Here is a 24,407-nt window from a genome sequence, read left to right as displayed (position 1 = left end):
TTACAGGCGTGAGCCACTGCGCCCGGCCTAATTATTCATTTTCAATGTCGAACTTTCCTCACATTATTTTAAATACCACTTTTATTCAAAATTTCCAAGCTTACCATTATACAAAGTTCTCTTGCCATTTTAAACCATTTGAATATTCCAGATATTCCAAAGGATAAAAGATAACAACCTATTGTTTAAAAGGAAGTAGAAAGGCAATACAGATTTCAGATGAAGCCCTGAAAGTAATTGGAACAGCCATAAAGAGTTTTCATGGTGCTGTCATATTTCAGGTTAGTGTGAAACATGTTCTAGCACTTCAAATCCAGCTTTTCACAGCTACTGTCTCTGGCTAAGTTTACAAAGGGGGGGGGAGGGAAGCAAAAATTAGTAAATAATAGTAAATAACATTGGTATGTGGAAGGAACAAGGATGGAAGTACTTTGTGAATGACAGGTTTTCAAACATTTTTATCTAGATGCTGGTAACTCTGAAATTTACCTCTTAAACTTCTCTCCTGAACTCCATTTTTTCTCTCCAACTCTTCCCTGGATAGTTCTGCTGGAACTTAAACACTCCAAACTGTCATCATCTGTACCCCGTCCTACTGCAAGCTTATGTTCTTTATCCATTAAGCTAGTTGGACATCCCTATAAAGTGTTCTGTCTTCTCTCCACTGCCGCCCCGCCATCCCCCCTCAACCCCCAATAATAGATGCTCATCACTATCCCTAGCTGCTGCATTGGTCTCCTAGCTTGGACTCTACCCATAAATTTCATCTTTATATTGCCATCTCTGGGATGTTTTTCAAGTGCAAAATTACAATCATTTTAAAACCAAAATTTACGCATTGATGTCTTCCTGTTGTCTGAACCTCAGTCATGATGAACTGTAGGAACTCCCTATGTACTGTTTTTGGCCACTTTGCCTTGTGCTACTCCTTGTTCACTTACCTATCTTAAAGTCTTACACCCTAGCAAAAAATTTCCAATTCCTCTTTTTGCTCTGGGGCCACTGAATGCAGCACATACCTTTAGGCTAGTAATTCATTCCATTTACATGTCTCCACCAGAATAAAATTTTAGCATTTAGTATTGTGCATGGCATACATACTGTAGTTATGTAATAAATGGTCCTTGAGTGTGTATAAATGAAAGAATGATAATTGCGTATTTATAAAGGCTTGATTTAATTTTATGGCTGCTGCTGCTGCTTGAAACAAATACAATCTGGGCTGTCTTAAAAATGTGCTGGGATTGCAGGCGTGAGCCACCGCTCCCAGCCAAGATAGGTTCTTGATTGCTGTGTTCAAATCCTTAAAAGGCTTTGCCAGAGAAGAGACATGTTCAAATCACATAGGATCAGGAGACTGGTATTTGATACTTGTCCGATCTCCTCATTTTAACATGTTACATATTTAAAGGACAGAAATCAGAGTCAGTAGGTAAAAAATCTTAGGGACATAGACTTACTAGCTCAATATAGTGAGCTAATTCAATATAATGAGCTAATACTTGACAACTAGATACTTTAAAAAGTGTTAACATGCAGCTTGTGAATAGCAAGTTTTCTACCTGGATCAAACTGGGGGAGGGGAACACAGGAAAACTCCAGAAAGCAAGCCACCATATTTTTGAACACTACTCAGAGACAACAGAAAAGCTAGCTTTGTGATGTCAGAAAAGCTTTCTTGGACCCTATCTCATTCTAAGAGTTCAGGAAAATCTAATTTCGTGTAAAAATGAGCAATGGAAAAAGATGTCCAATCACATAAAATGTTTTTGTCAAAATGGAATTATGAATGCTTTAGTAAACTGGAAGAAATATCTCTGAAGAATTTAGAAGAAAGTTGTCAGCAAAGCATTTATGGATGTAGTATTTGACCTGGGTCCTCCTTGCTACTTAAATCAGTTGGAATATTAACCTATGTTAATAGTGCAGCTGGAACAGTAGTGGTTCCGTTCTCATTCTGGAGGGATGTTTTCATTCTGGCCCTGTCTGTTTGCTGTTTGATAAGAGAGTGGGAAAGGGAGGGGGTTATAAAGTCGTGATTTATTCACAAGGGCAAAGGGAAGGACAAGGAACTTGAGAAAATTACTCCATCTAGGGTTTCTGATCCATCATCATCCTTGTTCTGCACTCAGCCGTATCCAGCTCTACTGGGCATATCACTATTATTGCTATCAATTGTTTTGCTAGTTGCTTAGTCCCAAATCATTATCATCTTTTCTGTCATTCCACATTTAGGTATTTTATTCAACAAATAGACTGAATGCCTATTATATACCAGACACTCTTCTAAAGCACTGGGGAAGAGCATGGATCAAAACAACTTCCTGTTCTCCTGGAGTCTACAATTTTGTTTGGTGGTAGTGGAAGCGTAACTAAATATATATGATAAGTGCTATAGAGAAAAGCAAATTAGGGTTAGAATGGAACGAGATGCCCCACTGGCCTGTAAGCTCCAGGAGGACGACGACCTGCCCTCTCATTAAGGTATTTTCCGTGCTTAGAATGGTGTCTGCTACGTAGTAGATATCTATTATTGGTTGAATGAATAAGTGATGTTGACCATAGATAAATTAGTTCAAAACTTAGATTTTCAAATTATGTCAGTAGCAGGCACACATCTTAAATTGTTATATCACTCCAGTGCACGTCTTGCTGAAATTCAGAAGAGGAAGCTATTTCGTATGAAGCCAATAACCTCAAATCAGAAATGAAAACTGGGATATCACCTGTCATATCACTTGCCATCCTCGGCTAAGCCAGGAGAGTGTCTGGCCCAATAATATTCGGTAGCCTGGATACGTAGGTGTATTTAGTGAACGAAAGAATGAATCCTAGCCACTGCAAAACTGCAAAACCCTCGGGGGTAGTGCTTGGCTTCTGCCAGTTCCACAAGTATTTTAATATTAGCTGAACAAATGAAATGACCAAAAAATAAATCGCGATTTTGTGTCAGATGAACTTGGGAAGGCGGATGCGCTTAGGGTCCGGCTGTAGCGAGTAAGACACTCCCTGCGAAGAGTTCTGTGGGGTACGAACTCCGGACTGTGAGTCCAGCTCACGAGTTTGTACCTAAAACCTTGCCCTGCGGGAGCGACGCTGTCCTAACGCGACCTGCCCTGCCCGTCAGCTCCTATTGGCTGACTCTCGGAAGACCCGCCTCTTGAGAAGGAAAAGCAGTCGCTTCCCGAATTGCCTGACATCATGCAATGACCAATCAGAAGCAGCGATCTTCAGTTTTGCCCAGTGAGGCTGGTTACGGGTCCTGGCCCGCGGAGTTTGATTTCGTCCTGGGATGCGGAAGTAGCAGTCCTGTCATGCGGAAGTAGCAGTCCGGTCCTAGGGACTAGCAGGTGGGTTGGTTGGGCGCAGGAGGACGGGGGCGCGCTTCCCATAACATTACCCTGGCTGAGCGTGAGGCTCCAGGGCTGGGCACCGGGTTGACCTCTTATTCCTCGCTGAGGGCATCGTTACCGCCTGTGGCTGCAAGCCGAGGCGCGCGGGTGGAAACTGGGTCGAGGTCTGGGTAGACGTCTGAGCGATCTGCACAAGGAGTGGCGCAGTCTGGAATTTGAGGATTCCTAATGCCCTCCGCTTGATGATCTGGTGATTCCCGGGGGCTCGGCTTCGGAGGAAGGTGAGCAAGGCTACCACGCTGTGTTTGGAGAGCACCAAGAAGCTTGTGACCAAAGCGAGGGACGCGATCCGCCTCTGGTCACGGCCTGTTACTAGATGGGTGACCAAGTCACGTCCCGTATCTGGAATTCATGCTTCTCATTTTAAAAGAGTGAGGAGGGATGGGCATTCCACATGGCTGGGGAGGCCTCACAATCATTGCTGAAGGCAAATGAGTAGCAAAGTCACATCTTACATGGTGGCAGGTAAGAGAGCTTGTGCAGGGGAACTCCTGTTTATAAAACCATCACATCTCATGAGACTTACTCACTACCACGAGCATAGTATGGGGGAAGCTGCCCCCATGATTCAGTTATCTTCACCTGGCCCCACCCTTGACACGTGAGGATATGTGTGTGAGAAGAGCTACTGTTTATTTTTTAAAAAACTGAGTCGTCCCTTGCCTGCTTTCAAGGGTTGGCTAAACTCACCCATCTGCTAAGATTCTCAGCCCAAAGCTTTCAGGAAAGAGCGAGCTTCGCTGTGGCATGTAACTTGAAGCCTTGCCTACTAAGTAGATGTCCAGTTTGTTGTTGATTGGTCTCTATTAACTAGGCCCCTTCTTGAGCTCAAACATCCTACGAGGTTTTAATGTAATCTAACGAATTAGTTGAAATTTCCTTTACAACCCTCTCTTTCCCCAAGACTTCCCCTTCCTTTTCTTTTCTTTGAATTAAAAGAATGCTGGCTAGGAGAAATTAGTTGACTGTGTCGTGTATCAAGAGGACTTTTCCAGGTTATGTAGTACAATTTGGCATTTATTTGTCAAGAGTAACATTTTCTAAAATTTTCCCCAAAGGCACCAAGAAACTGATAATGTTCCTTTGAATTGGCTTCTGTATTTGCTTCATCAATGTCTCTCATACTGAATATCTTAAGAGAGATGCTGGAATATTTTGGCGTTCCTGTAGAACAGGTAAATGTCGTTTTGGATTGGAATGGATCTGTTGTATTTGTTCTTGGGTTTCATTTTGAAAATGACTTATATGTAATCATTTGATTTAAGGCAAAATTGTTGCTTCTTTTTAGTTGGAACAAAGGTGAGTTTGTAATAGTATAGCTTTGATGGTTTGAGTTAGAAGAGGGATAAGATTATTGAGAACATATTTACCTGATAGGACAAATGCCAACAGAAGATACAAAGGAAGCAAAATATAGACATGACCTTCACAGAATTACATTTATTGCACAGATACATTAAAACTTCTATTCAAGGTAATTTATAAACAAGTTCAATATTTAAAGCTCAATAAATCCAGAATAAATCTAATGGAAAGAGGATGATTTAGGCCTGAGAATTATAAGCTGTATTAGTCTGTTCTCATGCTGCTAATAAAGACATACCGGAGACTGGGTAATTTATAAAGGAAAGAGGTTTAATTGACTCACAGTTCCACATGGCTGGGGAGGCCTCACAATCATTGCTGAAGGCAAATGAGTAGCAAAGTCACATCTTACATGTTGGCAGGCAAGAGAGCTTGTGCAGGGGAACTCCTGTTTATAAAACCATCACATCTCATGAGACTTATTCACTACCACGAGCATAGTATGGGGGAAGCTGCCCCCATGATTCAGTTATCTTCACCTGGCCCCACCCTTGACACGTGAGGATAATTACAATTCAAGGTGAGATTTGGGTGGGGACACAGCCAAACCATATCATAAGCAAATCAAATTTTATCTACTTGTTGAAAATCTGCTGTATCTAAGACAATATGCTTGTTTCTGCAGGTAATACAGAGGAGTAATACACGGTTGTATTCATAATGCTTAAAATATGAGGAATAAGAAACAATAAAGATAACTGTAATATGAGATTGTAAGGAAGACGGGTGGGGTGAATTAGAAGAAAGTAGTCAAGGATAATTTAAGATTTTTTTAAAGCAAAAGTAAGTTGAAGAATCATAGTACCATTATTATAAATGGGCATCTTAGTATGAGAAACTAGTTTGAATATGGAGATGAGGTGAGTCAGAGGTGATGTTAGAACATATAAGTAGAAATATCCTTCAGACAATTGGATATATATATGGTTTTAGTATGTAGGAAAGAAAAAGATTCAGTTTTGGGAGTTATCTGCTTTGTTTTGATATTTAAAGCCATGGACTTCGATAATGGCAAATGTCATTAGATGTGATTGAAACATTCTAAATATCAGTAATCGAGAGATTGAAGATAACAGCTGAACATTTGTTTATCACTATTAGGTTATTGGTGACCTTAAGAATTTCTGTAAGTGGAGAATGGGACTGTGTTGGAGTAGTTTGTAGAATATCAGGAAGGGAGGTGGGATCAGCAACCTTCTTTTGAAAAGTTTGCTTGTGAAAAGAAATTGAGAGAGGCCATCAGCCTGAAGGGGCCGCAGGATGGAATTTTTCTTTTTCTTTTAAAGTTAGAAGTAACTTCAGCATATTTGTCATCACTCTGGAAGAAACAGACAGGAAGAAATTTAAGATCCACATGAGAGAGGATTGAGCACCACCTTTGAGAAGGTAGTTGGGCAAGGGATCTAATTAAATAAGTCTTGGAAAGGAGAGAGACTGTCCTGCCTTAAAGAACAGAATGAAAGTGAGAGAGAGTGAAAAGAGATTTTTTTTTTAAGATGGAGTCTTGCTCTGTTGCCCAGGCTGGAGTGCAGTGGTGCAATCTTGGCTCACTGCAACCTCTGCTCCGAGGTTCAAGTGATTCTCCTGCCCCAGCCTCCCGCGTAGCTGGGATTACAGGAGCCTGCCACCAATGCCCAACTGATTTTTATATTTTTAGTAGAGATGGGGTTTTACCACGTTGACCAGGCTGGTCTTGAATTCCTAACCTCAAGTGATCCACCTGCCTTGGCCTTCCGAAGTGCTGGGATTACAGGCGTGAGCCCCTGCGCCTGGCCTGAAAAGAGATTTTGAATGGAGCTAAGTAAGAGAAGTGAAGTTGAGGTATGTCAAGTTGAAGTTCTCGGTTTTCTCAGTAAGAGCAGAGACAAGGTCACTTGCAGGTAATGAAGTGGTGGGATTTGAGAAGGGATTTCAGAGATTGGAGACTGCTCTGGGAAATGTGGTATAGAATGTAACATGTTATGAAGGGATTTCAGAATACCTGTGAGAACCCAGCTGAAGTCATCATGGAGCTGTAGTTTTTCTAAATATTGTCGTTTTGTGATTTTTTTTCCTAGCTAAGAGTAATTACAGTAGTGTATTCATTAGCAGTGTGGGAGCACATAATATCAAAAGAATGAACCATTTTTGAGTGGCATTGAACATATTACTGAAATAATTAACCAGAAAATCCATGCTTGGTAGGAAAATTAGTAAAGTCAAAATGTGGGTACTAGACCAGGAATAGAGGGAAGATGAAATAATAAGAATGGTGAAGATGGCCAGATGTGGTGGGTCGCCCCTGTAATCCCAGCACTTTGGGAGGCTGAGGCAGGCATATCACTTGAGCTCAGGTTTTCAAGACCAGCTTGGGCAACATGATGAAACCTCGTCTCTATAAAAAATATAAAAATTAACCAGGCATGGTTGTGTGCACCTGTGGTCCCAGCTACTCCAGAGGCTGAGGTAGGAGGATTGCTTGAGCCTGGGAGGTGGAGGTTGCAGTGAACCCTGATCATGCCCTGCACTCCAGCCTGGGTGACAGAGTGAGACCCCATCTCAAAAAAAAAAACCTCAAAAAGCAAACAACAACAACAACGAAAATGGTGAAGATGGCCAGGGGCAATGAAGGAATGAGAGGAAGGACAAGAGTTTATTAGGAGGGAAACTGCCGAGCAAGATAGGAAGGTATCATTTAAATTAACTAAGAGCTAACCCAACTCTTGGGTGACTGTATATGTCGTAGGTAGCCGTCATGGTAGCAAAGCCTCTATGCCTGTTGTTCTTAGCAGGGGTACGCAGATGAATGGTCTGTAGAACACTTTAAATATAAATGCTCAATCCTCCAAATATTCTACTAGTAATAGGTCTGGGATCTATATCCTCTAGGCTGTGCAATCCAGTATGATAGCCACTGGCCACATGTCACTTTTAAGTACTCAAAATATCTGAATTGAGATCTTCTATAGGTGTAACCTATATAAGGGATTTTGAAGACTGAGTGTGAAAAAAATGTAAAATAATCTTAGCAATTTAAAAATATTATCGGTTGAGCATCACTCAAAACCTGAAATCTGAAATGCTCCAAAATCCCAAACTTCTTGAGTGTCAGCATGACACCACAATGGGAAAATTTTACACCTGACCTCACATGATGGGTCACAATCAAAACGCAGGTGCACAACCCACAGTTTATTTAGCCTGCTGTTGTTGGTTGTTGCTGTTGTTTAACAGCTGAGACAGGCTGTTTATTGGTTGTTTTAACGAGGATGCTAATAGGAGGCTACCTGTATCAGTTGGGATCTTAGGAAAAATGTCCAATTTATTATGTCACATCTTTTGGCTGGTGGGGGAGAGTGGTTCCTGTGGCAATGGTTTACACTAATTTGGGAAGCCCACACTAAAGGATGAAGTATTATTTGAGCTATAGTAGCACATTATTACTTCTAATGCCTTTTCAAGAGCTGACTGCCAGCAGGTATATTTCACTTTATGTAAATAACTCTGAATTGTCTAGGACCTGATTTATTTATTCCCTTTTTTATTTCTCCTTTAAAGGAAACTACATAAGTATACTCCATATCACCTCGTTGCTTGATAATTTGAAATTGTCTGTTTTTGGTTGGGCCAAAAAGATGGGATTTGTAGCTGGGGGAGGGGATGCAATTTTTTTGAACAAAGTTTCTCCCAAGGTATTTGGACATTATCAGAAATAGAACAAAATGAATTGTGCTTTTTAAAAGATCTTCCTGGAATGTATATATGTTTACTACCATCTTTTTTTTAGACAAATACTCACAAAGTTCTATTCTTTGAAGAAAGGCTCTGCCATTCTATATTTCTTTTTAAAAATAAATGTTATTTTACAGGACTCCCTGTATTAAAAAAAAAAATGCCACTGCGTCTTTTTTACATCTCCTTTTTTCATACTTATATAAATATGCTTAATCAGAGTGCATTTTAATTCCTACTTTATGTTTAAAATAGGTTTTGCTGATTTGGGAAAATAAAGACTATGGATCAGCTAGGAGTATTGTTCGTATTATTGGGAAAATGCTTCCACTGGAACCTTGTCGAAGACCTAATTTTGAGGTAAGTCAGTCAACATAAATTGTTTAAGTACCAAGTACAAAATAATCCTAGGTACTCTTACAGGTATGGGGTAGAACAACAAAGGAAGAAACATTTCCTGCAAGCCAAAAACCTGTAGTTTACCCTTGGGAACAAGCCATTTCATATATGTTTTTGTGTTTTTGTTTATTTAAATACAATCATGCATCGTTTAATGATGGGGGGATACATTTTGAGAAAAGCGTTGTTTGGTGATTTTGTCATCGTGCAAACATCACAGAGTGTACTGGCACAAACCTAGATGGTATATGGCCTATTATGCACCCAGGCTATATGGTATGACCTGTTGCTTCTAGTCTGCAAACCTTTTCAGCATGTTACTTTACCGAATACTGTAGGCAGTTGTTACACAATGGTAAGTGTTTGTGTGTCTAAACATAGAAAAAGTACGGTAACAATGCAGTAAAAATTAGATAAAAAATGTTACGTCCGTATAGGGCACCTACCATGAATGGAAGATGGGAAGTTGCTCTGGGTGAGTCAGTGAGTGGTGAGTGAATTTGAAGCCCTAGGACATTACTGGACACTACTGTAGACTTTATAAACACTATACACTTAGGCTACACTAAATTTATACAAAAACCCTTTCTTCAATAATACATTAACCTTAGCTTACTGTAACTTTTTTATAAATGTTTTTATTTTGTAAAAATTTTTGACTCTTTTGTAATAATACTTATCTTAAAACACACATTGTACTGCTATACAAAATATTTTTATATCCTTATTCTATAAGCTTTTTATGATTTAAAAATTTTTAAATTTTTTATACTTTTAAAATTTTTTTGTTAAAACTAAGACACAAGCACACACGTTAGCCTAGGCCTACCCAGGGCAGAATCATCAAGATCACTGTCTTCTACCTCCACATCTTGTCCTACTGGAAGGACTTCAGTGGCAATAACATGCATGGAGCTCTCATCTCCTATAATAACAATACCTTCTCCTGGAATACCTCCTGAAGGACCTTCCTGAGGCTGTGGTATAGTTAACTTTTTTTTTTTTTTTTTTTTTTTAAGATAAGGTCTTGCTGTCGCCCAGGCCGAACGAAGTGCAGTCGCGTGATAACGGCTCACTGCAGCCTCAACCTCCTGGGCTCAAGTGATCCTCCCACCTCAGCCTCCTGAGTAGCTGGGACTACTTGGGAGGTGTGCACCACCACACCTGGCTGACTTTTTTTTGGTCTGGTAGAGACGGGATCTTGCTATGTTGCCCTGGCTGGTCTTGAACTCCTGGCCTTAATTGATCCTCCTGCCTTGGCCTCCCAAAGTGCTGGGATTACAGGAATGCACCACCATGCCCAGCCAACTTTTCTTTTTAAGTAGAAGGAATACACTCTAAAATAATAATAAAAAGTATAATATAGTAAATACTAGGTGATAGGAATATTTCAGTTTCATTATAATCTTATGTGACCCCATGTATATGCAGTCCATGATCGACCTAAATGTTACGTGGTACATGTCTGTAATGACATTCACAGATGGGCAAGTGTGAACAATAACTGAAGAGCTTAATTTTATTTTGCATTTTGTGATAGATGAAATTAACCAGGGGAGAGAATATTGCTTAGTGCTTAGACTTCAGCATAACATTTTCCCCAGTGTTCTTTCATGCTAACAGGTACATGTTTTTCTATTGAATATTCTTTTTCTTTCTTTTGGATTGTTAACTAATTTAATACCATGGGGCATGTGTCTTCTCCTGACTCCCTGCAGAGCTCTGACTATTTGTTTCTTTTTTTACTTTAGTTGATCCCGCTCTTGAACTCTGTAGACTCGGATAATTGTGGATCTATGGTTCCATCTTTTGCTGATATTTTGTATGTGGCAAATGATGAAGAAGCCAGTTATCTCAGATTTCGGTAATTTTATATGCTTACCTTGGGAAGTGGGCTATAAACTGAATTCTTGCATGTGTCGAAGCTTGTTAAGATTGATTGAGCTTTTTTGTTTTATCTTCAAACTGTGCTGTGCCCTACTGTATCTTCCTAATAAAGAAGACGGGCTGCTTTTCATTTTTTTAGCCAGTTGTTTTTTTTTTAGTGCACATTTAAACCTAACACCAGGCCTAGGAGGGAGTGGTTATTAAAGGGATATTAGAATCATATATTTAGCCAAAACTTATATACTGTTTACTGTGCACCAGGCAATGATGTTAAATGTATTTCAAAATTTGGATGTGTTACTCCTAGGGAGTATTACTTTACATGTTAGTATATTCAGATACAGGCTCTAAGCACATTAAGTGTCAATTATTTAAGTATTCTGGCTGATTTTATTATGTATCAACCTGGCACCAATTTTCAAATAGTTAAAATAACATACATTTCACCCTAACATAATCCTGAATGTAAGGCTCTTTATTAACTTATATAGAACTTCTAAATAAATTAACTTACCTGTGTTTAAAGTTAATAAGTAGAACAATTGCAGGTAATTATTTTGGTTTTATAATCTAAAAGCAAAGTTTGTTTTGTTCATTCCCTGGTCACTGACTGGTCCTCCATTGGAGGCTATGTTCTGTTTATATTGGGAATACAAAGCTAAATAAGATATTTTCCTTGTCCTCAGTGGTGACTCTAGAAACAATCATGGGGGATAGAGAGTAGGTTTTTTTTGTTTTTTTTTTTTGAGACAGAGTCTTACTCTGTCGACCAGGCTGGAGTGCAATGGCACGATCTTGGCTCACCGCAACCTCTGCCTCCCAGGCTCAAGTGATTCTCCTGCCTCAGCCTCCTGAGTAGCTGGGACTACAGGGGCATGTCATCACACCCGGCGAATTTTTAAAAATATTTTTAGTAGAGACAGGGTTTCGCCATTTTGACCAGGCTGGTCTCGAACTCCTGGCCTCAGGTGATTCACTGCCTCAGCCCCCAAAGTGTTGGGATTACAGGTGTGAGCCACTGTGCCCGGCCTGAGAGTAGCTTTTATTTTGTTTTATTGTTTTTTGATTTTCACGTAGGAGTGTAAGAGTTTATACCTCTTTTGATTGGAAATATATCTTCCCTCCATTTCATTTTTTTTTTTCACCCACAGAAATAGTATATGGAAAAATGAAGAAGAGAAAGTGGAAATTTTTCATCCTTTGCGACTAGTTCGGGATCCACTGTCACCTGCTGTAAGACAGAAAGAAACAGTGAAAAATGATCTGCCTGTAAATGAAGCTACAATTAGAAAAATAGCTGCCCTTGAAAATGAGCTGACTTTTCTTCGCTCTCAGATTGCAGCAATTGTGGAAATGCAGGAACTGAAAAATAGTACAAATTCTAGTAAGTAACACTAGGATTTTTGTTTCAGTTAGATGATACTCATGGTATAGCCTATACCAACCTGTACAGCATGATACTGTACTGAATATAGTACATATAGTAGCATACAGGAACATCTAGTATTTAAGTGAGTACAATTCTGAATAAGTACCATGAAAACATTAAATGTACATAAAAGGATGTTGAATATACAAAATTATTATATCTGATGTTTATTCAGGATAAATTAAGACACATTTGTAGTGAGGGGATGGCTTTGATTTAAAGAAGAACTAGCTTTACTATACTAGAAGATTGTATTTTTGTATTAAAAAGTCTGTTGTCTTCTAAGTAAGCTTTTTTTTTTTTTTTTTTTTTTTGAGACGCAGTCTTGCTCTGTCGCCCAGGCTGGAGTGCAGTGGCATGATCTTGGCTCACTGCAAGCTCCCCCTCCCGGGTTCACGCCATTCTCCTGCCTCAGCCTCTCGAGTAGCTGGGACTACAGGCGCCCGCCACCACGCTCGGCTAATTTTTTGTATTTTTAGTAGAGATGGGGTTTCACTGTGTTATCCAGGATGGTCTCGATCTGCTGACCTCATGATCTGCCCGCCTCGGCCTCCCAAAGTGCTGGGATTACAGGCGTGAGCCACCGCGCCTGGCCCTCAGTAAGCTTTTCTAACTCTTCATGAAAGCATTGGATATTAAAGAGGAAGAATGCATTGGTTTAAAAGAGGATATAGGTTTGAGGCATCATATGTTTATAGTTTTTAGTTATTGCTGCTACATTTCCACCAAGTTGAGGTGAGTCATGTTTTCCAGATGATTGTTTTATAAATTTATAGAGATACAACTTGCTTTAAACATATGCACACACATACACACAACATGTATGTATGCGTGTATAAAATGTAAAGCAATCTAGGTACTGAATGCTTTTCACAACAGATTTGGCTGTAAAGGGCTGTGTGTAAATATAATTGCTAAAAATTTTAAAATACATATGTATATATACAAATGCATAAATACACATATAATTTAAGATATTTATACAGTGTATATAACATTTACATATGAACACATTATATAATATACAATAACTTATATTTATACATAATAAATAAAATGATATATAACTATACACAGTTTTCTTAAGCAATCGTGTTTACCCACAGTCCTTTACGAGCAAATCTTAAAGTGGAAAAGTTAAATACTCAGTATCCATCTTAAGCTTTGCTTAGAAAATAATATGCTTATTTCTCCAATGTCATTATACAGTGAATACATCAATTTGTGTTTCTAACTACAAGTTGTTGATTTCTGTTTTAGCTTTTTTAAAATAGAGGATGAAGTTCAGAGTGTATGTGAATTACTGAAAAAACTCTTTTTTTTTTGTTTGTTTAAAATGCATTCTCCTCCCCGCTCCGCTCTTGGACCTGCACTGAAAATTCCTAACTGGATTAAAAATGAATTCACAATTTGACTTGACTCTTAAATTACTAAGCAGATGGGATTGACACTCTTTCCTTGCTACCATATCGCTACTAGCATTACAGAAATTGCTCCTGTTTTGGTTCTAATTAGTGTTGTTAATATATATTACGTTAGAGATAATTGTGCATGATTTTGTAATAAACCACTTTGTTTGTAGGTTCCTTTGGCTTGAGTGACGAGCACATTAGTTTGGGTCAGTTGTCATCGTCGCGGGCTGCCCATCCGAGTGTGGAGCCCGATCGGTTTCCAGGTTCAGTGCTTTCTCCTCCTCCTCCACCACCACCACTTCCTCCTCAGTCTTCATCTCTCCAGCCACCGTGTTTTCCTCCCATACAACCAGGATCTAATAATATTTGTGACTCGGATAATCCAGCAACTGAAATGAGCAAACAGAACCTGGCTGCTAATAAGACCAATTATAGTCATCATTCAAAAAGCCAGAGAAATAAAGATATTCCAAACATGTTGGACGTTCTAAAGGATATGAATAAGGTTAAGCTTCGTGCAATTGAGCGGTATGTTGTTGTAATTTGAAAAGTGAACTGAAATTTTGTCAATTTTATGTTTAGAAAAATTATTATGTGTATGAAAATTAACATATATGTCTTTTTTCTTATTCTTCCTCACCCCTGAATACTTCTCCCAGAGATAATGACATTCAATTATTTTTGACTATTTCTTCTTCTAGTCTCTTATCACCATATTTTTGAAACAACATACTTATTTGCTATTTCTTGATATTTTAATTATGTTGACTTCCAATTGTAGGATATTAGGAATATATTTTCTCAGATACTCTACCCAGGACACACACACACATCTTGCCACATCTTCCTGAAATAGTTAAACCACAATCTTTAGTTAAATGAGTATTCAGAATTAATATCCTTATTATAACAGTGAACATCCACAGTAAGCCATTTCTCATATTGTAACCCAGGCTGGAGGGCAGTGTTGAAATTACGGCTCACTGCAGCCTCGACCTCCTGGGCTCAAGTGATCCTCCCACCACAGCTTCCTTAGTAGCTGGGACTATAGGCATGTGCCACCATGCCTGGCTAATTTTTGTATTTTTTTGTAGAGATGGGGTTTCGCCATGTTGCCCAGGCTGGTCTCCTGAGCTCAAGCGATCTGCCCATGTTGGCCTCCCAAAGCGCTGGGATTACAGGTGTGAGCCACTGTGCCTGGCCCCATTTCATATATTTTGACTACATTTTATTTGTTGAATAATTTTTTTAGAGTTAATAATTGCCTCTCTGAGTTCCATTTGTGTGTGTGTGTATGTGTGTGTGTGTGTGGTGAAAAAACATAATGAGCTCTATTCTGTTAACAAATTTTTATGTGTATAATACAGTATCGTTAAGCACAATGTTGTACAACAGATCTCTAGAGCTTTTTCATCTGGCATAACTGAAATTTTATACTCACTGAACAGTAATCGTTTCCCTCTCCCCTCATCCCCTGGCAACTGCCATTCTTCTTTCTACTTCTATAGTTTGATTACTTTATTTTTTATTTTATCATATTAAAAAAATAGAGACAGGATTTCACTGTGTTGCCCAGGCTGGTCTTGAACTCGGCTCAAGTGATCCTCCTGCCTCGGTCTCTCAAAGTACTGGGATTACAGGCAAGAGCCACTGTGTCTGGCCCAGTTTGATTACTTTAGATGCCTCATATAAGTGAATCATGCAGCATTTATCTTTTTGTGACTGGCTTATTTCACTTAGCATGCTGTATATTGTATGTATATATCCCATTTTTTAATCCATTCATCTGTTGATAGACATTTAGTTTGCTTCCATGTCTTGTCTATTGTAAATAGCACTGCAATGAATGTGGGTGTGCAGATATCTCTTTGAGATACTGATTTCACTTCTTTTGGATAAGTACCCAGAAGTGGGATTGCTGGATCATAGGGTAGTTCTATTTCTAATTTTTGGATGACCCTCCATTTAGTTCTTGGTGATTCTCCTCGAGGATCCCTCTGTGCCTGAAGGATTTCCTTCGCTTACCTCTTGAGCATTCTTGCCCCCTTTTTTCTATGCTGCATCACTGATTTCCTAAATGTCATATCTTCCTATAGCTCCTGAGAAACATAAAGCGTAGATTAGTTTACTACTTTGCATGTCCAAAAATGTTCTTTTATTCTTTTTTTTTTTTTAGATGGAGTCTGGCTCTGTCGCCCGGGCTGGAGTGCAGTGGCATGATCTTGGCTCACTGCAGCTTCTGCCTCCTGGGTCTTGGTTCAAGCAATTCTTTTGCTGCAGCCTCCCGAGTAGCTGGGATTACAGGCACGTGCCACCATGCCCAGCTAATTTTTGTAGTTTTAGTAGAGACAAGGTTTCACCATGTTGGCCAGGCTGGTCATGAACTCCTGACCTTGTGATCTGCCGGCCTCGGCCTCCCAAAGTGCTGGGATTACAGGTGTGAGCCACCACACCTGGCCCACATTTTTAATTTTTAAGAGCTGTTTCTTTTTCTTCAAATGCTTCTTTTTAAAATCTTTTTGGTTTTGTTGGTCTTATCCCACTGACAGTATTAAAAGTGTAGGTTTGTTTTAAGTTTCCTCTGTTCTTGAATTACTGTATTTTTTGTGAGTTTCTTTTTTCCTTTTAGCTTTGATCTCTATCTTTAGTTTTGTAGCCTTGTGTAAGCATCTGGTGATTCTTATTTAAAATGAGGCAAGGAAAAGCTGATCGCATGTTCTTCGTGTGAGGTGGGCTTATCAACTTGGGAGCTTCACAGTTTAGTGATTAGGGAGAGGACCATTTTGTTGGCCACACCCCAGAGCTGTATGTCTTTTCTTTTGGGCTACAGGATTTTCCTTAGAAAGTTCTTCAATCTCCCTTGTGGTCAGGAGGGATGGGGATTACACAGCGGGTGCAAGCCAGGTCACTGGAGAGCTGAGTGGGGAAAGAGGAGCAAGAGAGAAGTGTCTTATTCAGCACACGCCCTGTGTTCAGCAGGGCGCCCACGCCCCACGCTCTCACTTTCATCAGCTTTCCAGCTTCCAGCATCTGGTTGCAATTCTTACCTCCTGTCTCCCCTTCTAATCTCTTTGTCCTTGTGGATATATAGATCTTTTTCATTTCTTTACTGTCATTTTTAGTAGGATTTCACAAGGGATTTGCCATGCTTACTTGGAAATCCCTCAGTGAGGTTTTCGGTGAGAAAATAGATATATTTTCTGTATGATAGTCCTAGGACAGATAAGTCAGTTCTGTTTTTAATGAGGTTGTGAGTTTGATCCTTGCAACGATGCAGAAGGGCTCATTTTAAGTGAAATCCTTGTGAAGAGGAAAGAGAAGGGAAACCAGTAACCACAAGAAGAGCATGAGGCAGCTTGTTGAGAAAAATCTCATGGCTGTAGGTGCATGCTTGGTCCCAACTAGATCTTGTACTTGTGTCATCGGGCTTAGTCAGTATCAAGCAGCAACTCTGTGACTGTTACCATCACTGGAAAAACAACTAAAAGGCCAGTAGCCTCTGCCTCCTGTCCCCCTATTCTCTCCTGAGTTGCCTCTACAGCTAACTTTGTTTTGTACATTGCTGGGGAATCAGATGAGCTCTCTCACCTCTTTACACCTACAGATTCCCCATGCAGATTCTCTGCCTTCCATCTTGCTGTTGGGAGCCAAGTGTCATCATTCATGGCCAGGCTCTTCCTTTGGTTACTGGTTTCCCTTCTCTTTCCTCTTCACAAGAATTTCACTTAAAATGAGCCCTTCTGCATCACTGAGTCTTCCTTCTTTACCTCATCCTTCTCCTCACACCTGAGTGCTTCCCACCTTCAAAACACATGTACTCTCAGCCATTGTTCTGTTGTTCTGCTCCCCTTTCTGATATGAATTCTTGAAGTCGTCTATAATTTGTTTCTGTCTATTGCTGCTGCCTTCTACCCATGAAAACTCCATTGAAAACTGCTTCACCAGTGATTCCATGTGGCTAAATCCACTGGTCTCTTAGCATTGCTCGTCTTACTTGACCTCTTGGCAGCATTTGATACAGCCTATGGTCCCCACCTCCTTGGAGCACTTTCTTTTGTTTTTGAGAGGGAGTCTCGCTCTGTTGCCAGGCTGGAGTGCAGTGGCGTGATCTCGGCTCACTGCAACCTCTGCCTCCTGGATTCAAGTGATTCTCCTGCCTCGGCCTCCCGAGTAGCTGGGACTACAGGCATGTGCCACCATGCCCAGCTAATTTTTGTATTTTTAGTAGAGATAGGGTTTCACCGTATTGGCCAGGATGGTCTTGATCTCTTGACCGCATGATCCGCCCACCTTGGCCTCCCAAAGTGCTGGGATTACAGGCATGAGCCACTGCGCCTAGCCTGGAGCACTTTCTTTACTTGGTTTCTGGGAAAGCATACCCCCAGGTTTCCTCTGACCTCATCAGCTATTCCTTCTTATTCCTTAAACTCTTCCCCCTGGGCCTGGTCTTTAAATGTTGAAATACCTGGTTCAGACCTCAGCCCCCTCTCTTCTCTGTCCATGCTGTTTCCTTTGGTGAGCTCACCTAGTCCTATGGCTGTAAATACCAGCTGTATGCTTATGACTCAAACGTTTATTTTTCTAGCCCTGACCTCTCCTCTTGAGCCCAGATGCACATACTGAAATGCCTACTTGACATCTTTATTTGCCTGTCTCACAGGTATCTCGTTTCACAGGTCCAAAACAGGACTTTTCCTTCCTACCTGTTCTTTTCCGCCACCTTGAAAACCTGTTCTTTCCCATGTCTTTTGCATCTTAGCAAATGGCAACATGATCACCCGGTTGCTTAAGATCTAGGAATCAGGCCAGGTGCGGTGGCTCACACCAGTAAACAGCACTTTGGGAGGCTGAGGTGGGCAGATCACTCGAGGTCAGGAGTTCGAGACCAGCCTGGCCAACATGGTGAAACCCAGTCTCTACTAAAAATACAAAAATTACCCTGACATGGTGGCGCACACCTGTAATCCCAGCTACTAGGAGGCTGAGGCAGGAGAATTAATTGTTTGAGCCCGGGAGGCGGAGGTTGCAGTGAGCCACTATACTCCAGCCTTGGTGACAAAGCGAGACTCTGTCTCAAAAAAAAACAAAAACAAATATCTAGGAATCATCCTTCATCTTTATTTTCCATTCTATCTCCCACCGTTCCCATCAGCACATAGCTCAATTCTGTGGACCTCTTGACCTCCACTGCCAACTCCCCAGGCTAAGCCCATTCTTATCTAGCTTAGACTTCCGCAGCAGCCTCCTCAGTGATCTGTTTTCATTCTTGCCTCCTTATTTATTCTGCAGATAGTGACCAGAAGTCAGATCAGGCCATTCTCCTGCTTCAGACTCTTCTGTGGGTTTCCGTTGTGCTTGAATCAGTTCTAGAGCCCTTGCTGTGTCCGCAGGTCCCTCCAGGAGCCAGCCCTCACTTCTCTTGCTGAGCTCCTCTCCTACGTCCCGTGTTTGCCCACTGCACTCCAGCTGCAGTTGCTTTCCTTTTTCCATTTCTCACACATGCCAAGCTCCTTCCTGATGCAGCCCCAGATGTTTACACTAAAACTGACCCCTTGTCATTTTCTTAAAGAGGATGTTGCTTCCTTAAAGAGGCTTTTTTTCTGATCATATCTCATCTAAAGTGCTTCTGTCCCTAATCACTATTACATTTCCCTATATTTTATTTTTTAATTTAGTTTTTTTTTTTTTTTTTTTGAGACAGGGTGTTGCTCTGTCACCCAGGCTGGAGTGTAGTGGTGTCACGACTTGCTGCAGGCTTGACCTCCTTGGCTTAAGTGATCCTCCTGCCTTAACCTCCCAAGTAGTTGCCTGGCTAATTTTTAAATTTTTTCTAGAGATGGGGTCTCGCTATGTTACCCAAGCTGCTCTCGAACTCCTAGGCTCAGGCAGTCCTCCCACCTTGGCCTCCTAAAGTGCTGGGATTATAGGCATGAGCTACCGTGCCCAGCTTCTGTTTTGTTTTATTCACAGCACTTATTACCATCCAAATGATCTTACTTGTATATTGATGACAATCTTGCTGTAAGAATTGGGAGCAGAATACTCCCAAAGCATAAAATGGAGTTGGATGTAGTAGTGGGCATTCAATGAAGATTAAATGAATGAACGACCAAACAAATGAACAATTTGTGTAATTTTTTTTTTTTTTGGCATGAACTCTCGTCCTTTTAAAAGTTCTTATTTATTTGAATTTTCCTACCCATTAGGAAATTAGAAAATTACAATAATAATCTTCAGCATAGTGACATCTGACAAATCTCAGGTCATAACAAGGTTATGGCACAGTCTCAAGTCACATGGGTTCTTGGTTTTCTGATTCTTCATTCATTGTGCCTTCCTTATTTCATTGCAAAAATTTCTTGAAGATTAGATTATTTTCAATCTCGTGAAGACTAATTAAATTGTAAGTTATTATGCTTGTATTCCTGCCATGTTTGTCAACAAGGAGCTAAAATTACATCCAAGTTTTAATAAATTCAATTTTTTTTAAAAAAAAAATAGGTCACCTGGCGGTAGACCCATTCATAAGAGGAAAAGACAGAATTCACATTGGGATCCAGTTTCTTTAATATCTCATGCACTTAAACAGAAATTTGCATTTCAAGAAGATGATTCTTTTGAGAAAGAGAATAGATCTTGGGAATCTTCCCCATTTTCTAGTCCAGAAACTTCCAGGGTAAGCTACACTAATGTAAAATTAATTTTTCAGTTTTTCTCAGATGTGTTGTTTATGTTACAGCTTTGTGTTCGAGTTCTCTTGAAGTAATTGTGCAGAATGGGCTATATAATTGTTTATTGATGCTGCTAATGTTTCTGGGGTTTTTTTTGTTGTTAATTTTATATGCTCATTTTCACTTTTAGCCTATCATGAGCTCTTTTGAAATAAAATACTTAATTTGAAAAATATTTGTGCATATGTTTATAATGACTTATCTTAGGTGCCAATTTGATGTTGCCATCTGCAGTATGAACTGGGTGTCTGACAGTTTGAGAGGGCCAGGGAAGAATGGTGCAATAGATTCCCCCTAACCATATGGAATGTGAATACGCCAAGATTTTTCTCTGTCAAATATACAGACTTTGGATATTTTGTTGAATATAATGTTAACTCTGCATGTAAAAAAGTGAATGGGATTATAGTTATCTTTAGTGACAGCACTTACTGGATGCCTAGGATGACAAACACTGGATTTTAAGCATTTGAGCCTTAAGATTACTCCTTACTTGAAGTCTCTTTTCTTAAATTTAGAAGTAATTCTAATTTTGGGGTGGTTTTCACATGTCTTAATTTAGTTGAGGTAGTATTAACACATAAGAATAAGCCTTGAGAATGACAGGAGTGTGGAAGAGGAACAGCATCTAAAGTCAGCTAGATAGCACTGAGGAAGGACAGACGTCAGCAGAGGAAGAGACTGGAAAACTCAGATGCATTGAGCCCTCCAAGAGTGTAACAGGGCCGGGCGTGGTCATCCCAGCACTTTGGGAGGCTGAGGTGGGCAGATCATGCATGAGGTCAGGAGTTTGAGACCAGCCTGACCAACACGGTGAAACCTCGTCTCTACTAAAAATACAAAAATTAGCCGGGCGTGGTGGCACGCATCTGTAATTAATTCCAGCTACTCAGGAGGCTGAGGCAGGAGAATTGCTTGAACCCGGGAGGTGGAGGTTGCAGTGAGCCAAGATTGTGCCACTGCACTCCAGCCTGGCGACAGAGCTAGAGTCTGTCTCAAAAAAAAAAAAGAAAAAGTGTAACAGAGTGGAGGGACTTGTCACACACACACATTGCCACTCCAGTGTGTGCAGCCTCTGTGCTCACCATTGTGTGTGTGTGTGTGTGTATATCTGATGTTTAGCATGTTGACTTAGAAAATTATATTCTTTTAACTATTTAAGAAGACACTTTAGAACTATTACTATAAAAATGCAAGTGTGTCTAAAATAAATGTTTAATTTTAACATTTGTAGAGCAGTTTGTAACTTGCAAAGTACCTTTTTTACTCATCTCACTAGATCTTCACAGCAGTAATCCCCTTTTCCCTGAAAATGTGAGGGAAATGATCCCTGTAGTGCCTATAATCCCATATCTAAGGGGCAGAGCAGAGACTAGAACTTGGTTTCTTAAAATTTGAGGATGTTTGAAAACCTGCATTTATGTAAGAAGTTCCCGTAGGTGGAACACACTGTTTCCCAGTGATAGTGGATAAACGAAGTGTTACTAGGTTGTCATTTACTGCTTGCTATTAGTTCAGTGTCTCTTAGCACTTTTTCCAGCCAATTACAAGTATTTTAGATAATCTTCTTTTTTTTTTTTTTTTTTTACATAGTTTTTAGCACTTAATTTCAGGCTGGGCACATAGGGACTCAAATTTTAGTTGCCTAAGAGCTCAGTCTGTGCCGCTGAGAGTGTCTCGTTCACTTTTGTCCTTGGCTCTGAGCGTAGTACCTGATACATAGCCAAATAACTATGTATTATAGTAATAAATACAGTAAATAAATATTGTGAATGAAACCTCAGAGGGTCATCTGGCCTTTGTCTTGCCATTCTTTTTTTTTTTTAACATTAGAATAATTTCTGTGTTAAATATTTGCTTTATTTCAGTTTGGACATCACATTTCACAGTCAGAAGGACAGCGAACTAAAGAAGAAATGGTCAACACAAAAGCTGTTGACCAAGGTATCAGCAACACAAGCCTTCTAAACTCAAGGATTTAAACTCAACTTAAGGTTGAGCTTTAAACTTCCAAAACTTCTTCCTGGATGATAAATTATTCTTAGAAACTGATTTGGACTGTTAAAGGCTAAAAGTAGATGTATTTAAAGACTTCTTGACACATTTTGCCTACACTTGCTATGTAAATATGTATGCCTGTCATTTTTGTTTCCTTTGTTCCTTTTTACGTTTATACTCTGTTCTTCTGTACATAGAGCTTAAAATAAACATTCCTTTTGAACTTGCTTGTGTTTTGTAGCAACTGAAATTCATGTTTTCTCACCACATAGTCTGACCTTTTTTTGTTGTTGTTTTTTGTGAGGATTTCCATAGGTAGAGTTTCTTGGATAATAGAAATGAAACATAAGTTTGCAACAGATATTTTGTCCCTCTTCTCCCACATACTAATGTGATATGGAAATTTACATGTTTCCCTGGACCCTTCAGACTGTGTGCAACAGCCAGGGAGCTGAGGTCACCATTGGAATGGACTCAGCCCCACCCATTTTGCCAAGCTCTTCACTTTCAGCAAAGCCCAGGTTTCCTACAGTTTTCTTGTTGTTGTGGCAGAGAGTTGCTTGCCTAGCCCCACCTCCATTCTCAACCCTTTCTCCTGGCCATATTCCAGTTAGGAGTGGCTGTGTGGCAGTTATGACCATGAAGAAAAGGGTTAGAATCACAGAGATGACATCACTGAGCTGTTGAACCAACATCAACAAGTCCTGTTTGCAGACTTCTTAAAGAAAGATATATGAGAAAAATATGCCCTGTGTGTTTTCTGTTACATGTAGCCAAAAGCATTTGTAATGATACAGCAAGTATAGTAGTGTAATTTTTTTTTTTTTTTTTTTAGAGATAAGGTCTCACTCTGTTGCTCAGGATGGGGTGAGTGGCTCAGTCATGGCTCACTGCAAGCTCAAATTCCTGGGTTCAAGCGATCTTCCTCCCTCAGCCTCTGAAGTAGCTGGAATATAAGTGTGTACCACCATCCTGGCTAATTTGTAGAGACAGGGTCTCACGTTGCCTAGGCTGGTCTTGAACTCCTGGCCTCAAGTGATCCTCCTGCCTTGGCCTCCCAAAGTGCTAGGATTATAAGCGTGAGTTGCTGCACCTGTCATAGTGTAGTTTCAATGCCTGCCTGTTATTTGTTATTCCTTCTGTGATTTTTTTTTTTTCTTGGAGACAGGGTCTTGCTCTGTTGCCCAGGCTGGAGTGCAGTGGTACAGTCATGGCTCACTGCAGCCTCCAATTCCTGGGCTTAAGTGATCCTCACACCTCAGCCTCCTGAGTAGCTGGGACTACAGGCACATGCCATCATGCCTGGCTACGTTTTGTATTTTTTGTAGAGACGGGGTTTCACCATGTTGCCCAGGCTAGTCTCAAATTCCTGGGTTTAAGTGATCCACCCGCCTCAGCCTCCCAAAGTGGTGGGATTACTGGCATGAGCCACTGCACCCAGTCTGTGATTGTTTTTGACATTTCTTATCTAGCTACCAATAGTTTTTGTTCTTGCTGTTGTTCCTGCCCCTCTTAAACGTTTTCCCCACCCTGACTTTTCTCATTATCCTTGTAATAAGAGTTTGTTTTCTCTTGAAATAACTTTTTTTATTTCCCAAGTAGGTAGGCTTGCATTTTCAGTGTTCTAGTTTCCTTGTTCAAAAATGTGTAATCAACAATCCTTCAACAACCAGCAGGAATCTTTGGAAGATACTATCCTCTGCCAAGTGAAGTATATTATTTCTTGACAAACCCCAAGTTGGCTTTTTGGTGGGCTTTTTTGCTCTTCGTTAGAATGGATTTCCTGCCTTCCCAAAGCACATTTCAACACCAGTGGTGCATTAGAATTGAGTTGACTTTATGCTTCCCTGTGTTTCGAAGTATAACTCCTGGTATCTGGGAGGACATGACCATATGCCCTAAAATCTGCAGCGGCCTAATTTTGGGCTCCCGGTAACTGTTGTGTTCACTTTAGAATTCTTGAGGATTGGGGATTCAGTTTAGGCCTTGCTTATGAGCCTATACATAAATGATCTCATGCCAAATGTTATAAAATCCAGATTTGATTACTTTAAAATTTGAT

At 40.1% G+C, this 24,407-nt stretch overlaps 1 protein-coding gene across 10 annotated transcripts; it reads left to right on the top strand.

Moving 5' to 3' along the window:
• MTFR2 (mitochondrial fission regulator 2) lies at window positions 1–22,572 on the top strand. Of its 10 annotated transcripts, none has more exons than XM_063812661.1 (10): window positions 1–281; window positions 2,236–2,484; window positions 2,642–3,350; window positions 4,472–4,588; window positions 8,745–8,849; window positions 10,640–10,752; window positions 11,927–12,159; window positions 13,787–14,144; window positions 20,118–20,292; window positions 22,216–22,572. In XM_063812661.1, the coding sequence occupies exons 4-10, from the start codon at window positions 4,526–4,528 to the stop codon at window positions 22,327–22,329; spliced, it is 1,161 nt and encodes a 386-aa protein (XP_063668731.1). In that variant the 5' UTR covers window positions 1–281; window positions 2,236–2,484; window positions 2,642–3,350; window positions 4,472–4,525; the 3' UTR covers window positions 22,330–22,572. The 10 variants fall into 10 exon arrangements, with proteins under 10 accessions (XP_063668731.1, XP_001171008.2, XP_063668733.1 ...); XM_063812663.1 differs by lacking the exon at window positions 1–281 and adding an exon at window positions 6,065–6,164 and having other exon boundaries at window positions 1,910–2,484; XM_063812662.1 differs by lacking the exons at window positions 1–281; window positions 2,236–2,484 and adding an exon at window positions 6,065–6,164 and having other exon boundaries at window positions 3,306–3,878.
• Window positions 22,573–24,407: the final 1,835 nt, after the last annotated feature.

The sequence above is a fragment of the Pan troglodytes genome, chromosome 5, assembly GCF_028858775.2.
Source record: "Pan troglodytes isolate AG18354 chromosome 5, NHGRI_mPanTro3-v2.0_pri, whole genome shotgun sequence".
Taxonomy (NCBI): Eukaryota; Metazoa; Chordata; class Mammalia; order Primates; family Hominidae; genus Pan; species Pan troglodytes.
This window is presented reverse-complemented; position numbering and strand designations above follow the sequence as displayed.

What these genes read in the sequence shown, in the direction of transcription:
- MTFR2 (XM_063812661.1), top strand. Translation starts at nt 4,526, where the DNA reads ATGTCTCTCATACTGAATATCTTAAGAGAGATGCTGGAATATTTTGGC. An exon ending in GTCGAAGACCTAATTTTGAG is followed by an intron (nt 8,850 to 10,639) that starts GTAAGTCAGTCA and finishes TTTTTACTTTAG; the next exon opens with TTGATCCCGCTCTTGAACTC. An exon ending in CTAGTCCAGAAACTTCCAGG is followed by an intron (nt 20,293 to 22,215) that starts GTAAGCTACACT and finishes GCTTTATTTCAG; the next exon opens with TTTGGACATCACATTTCACA.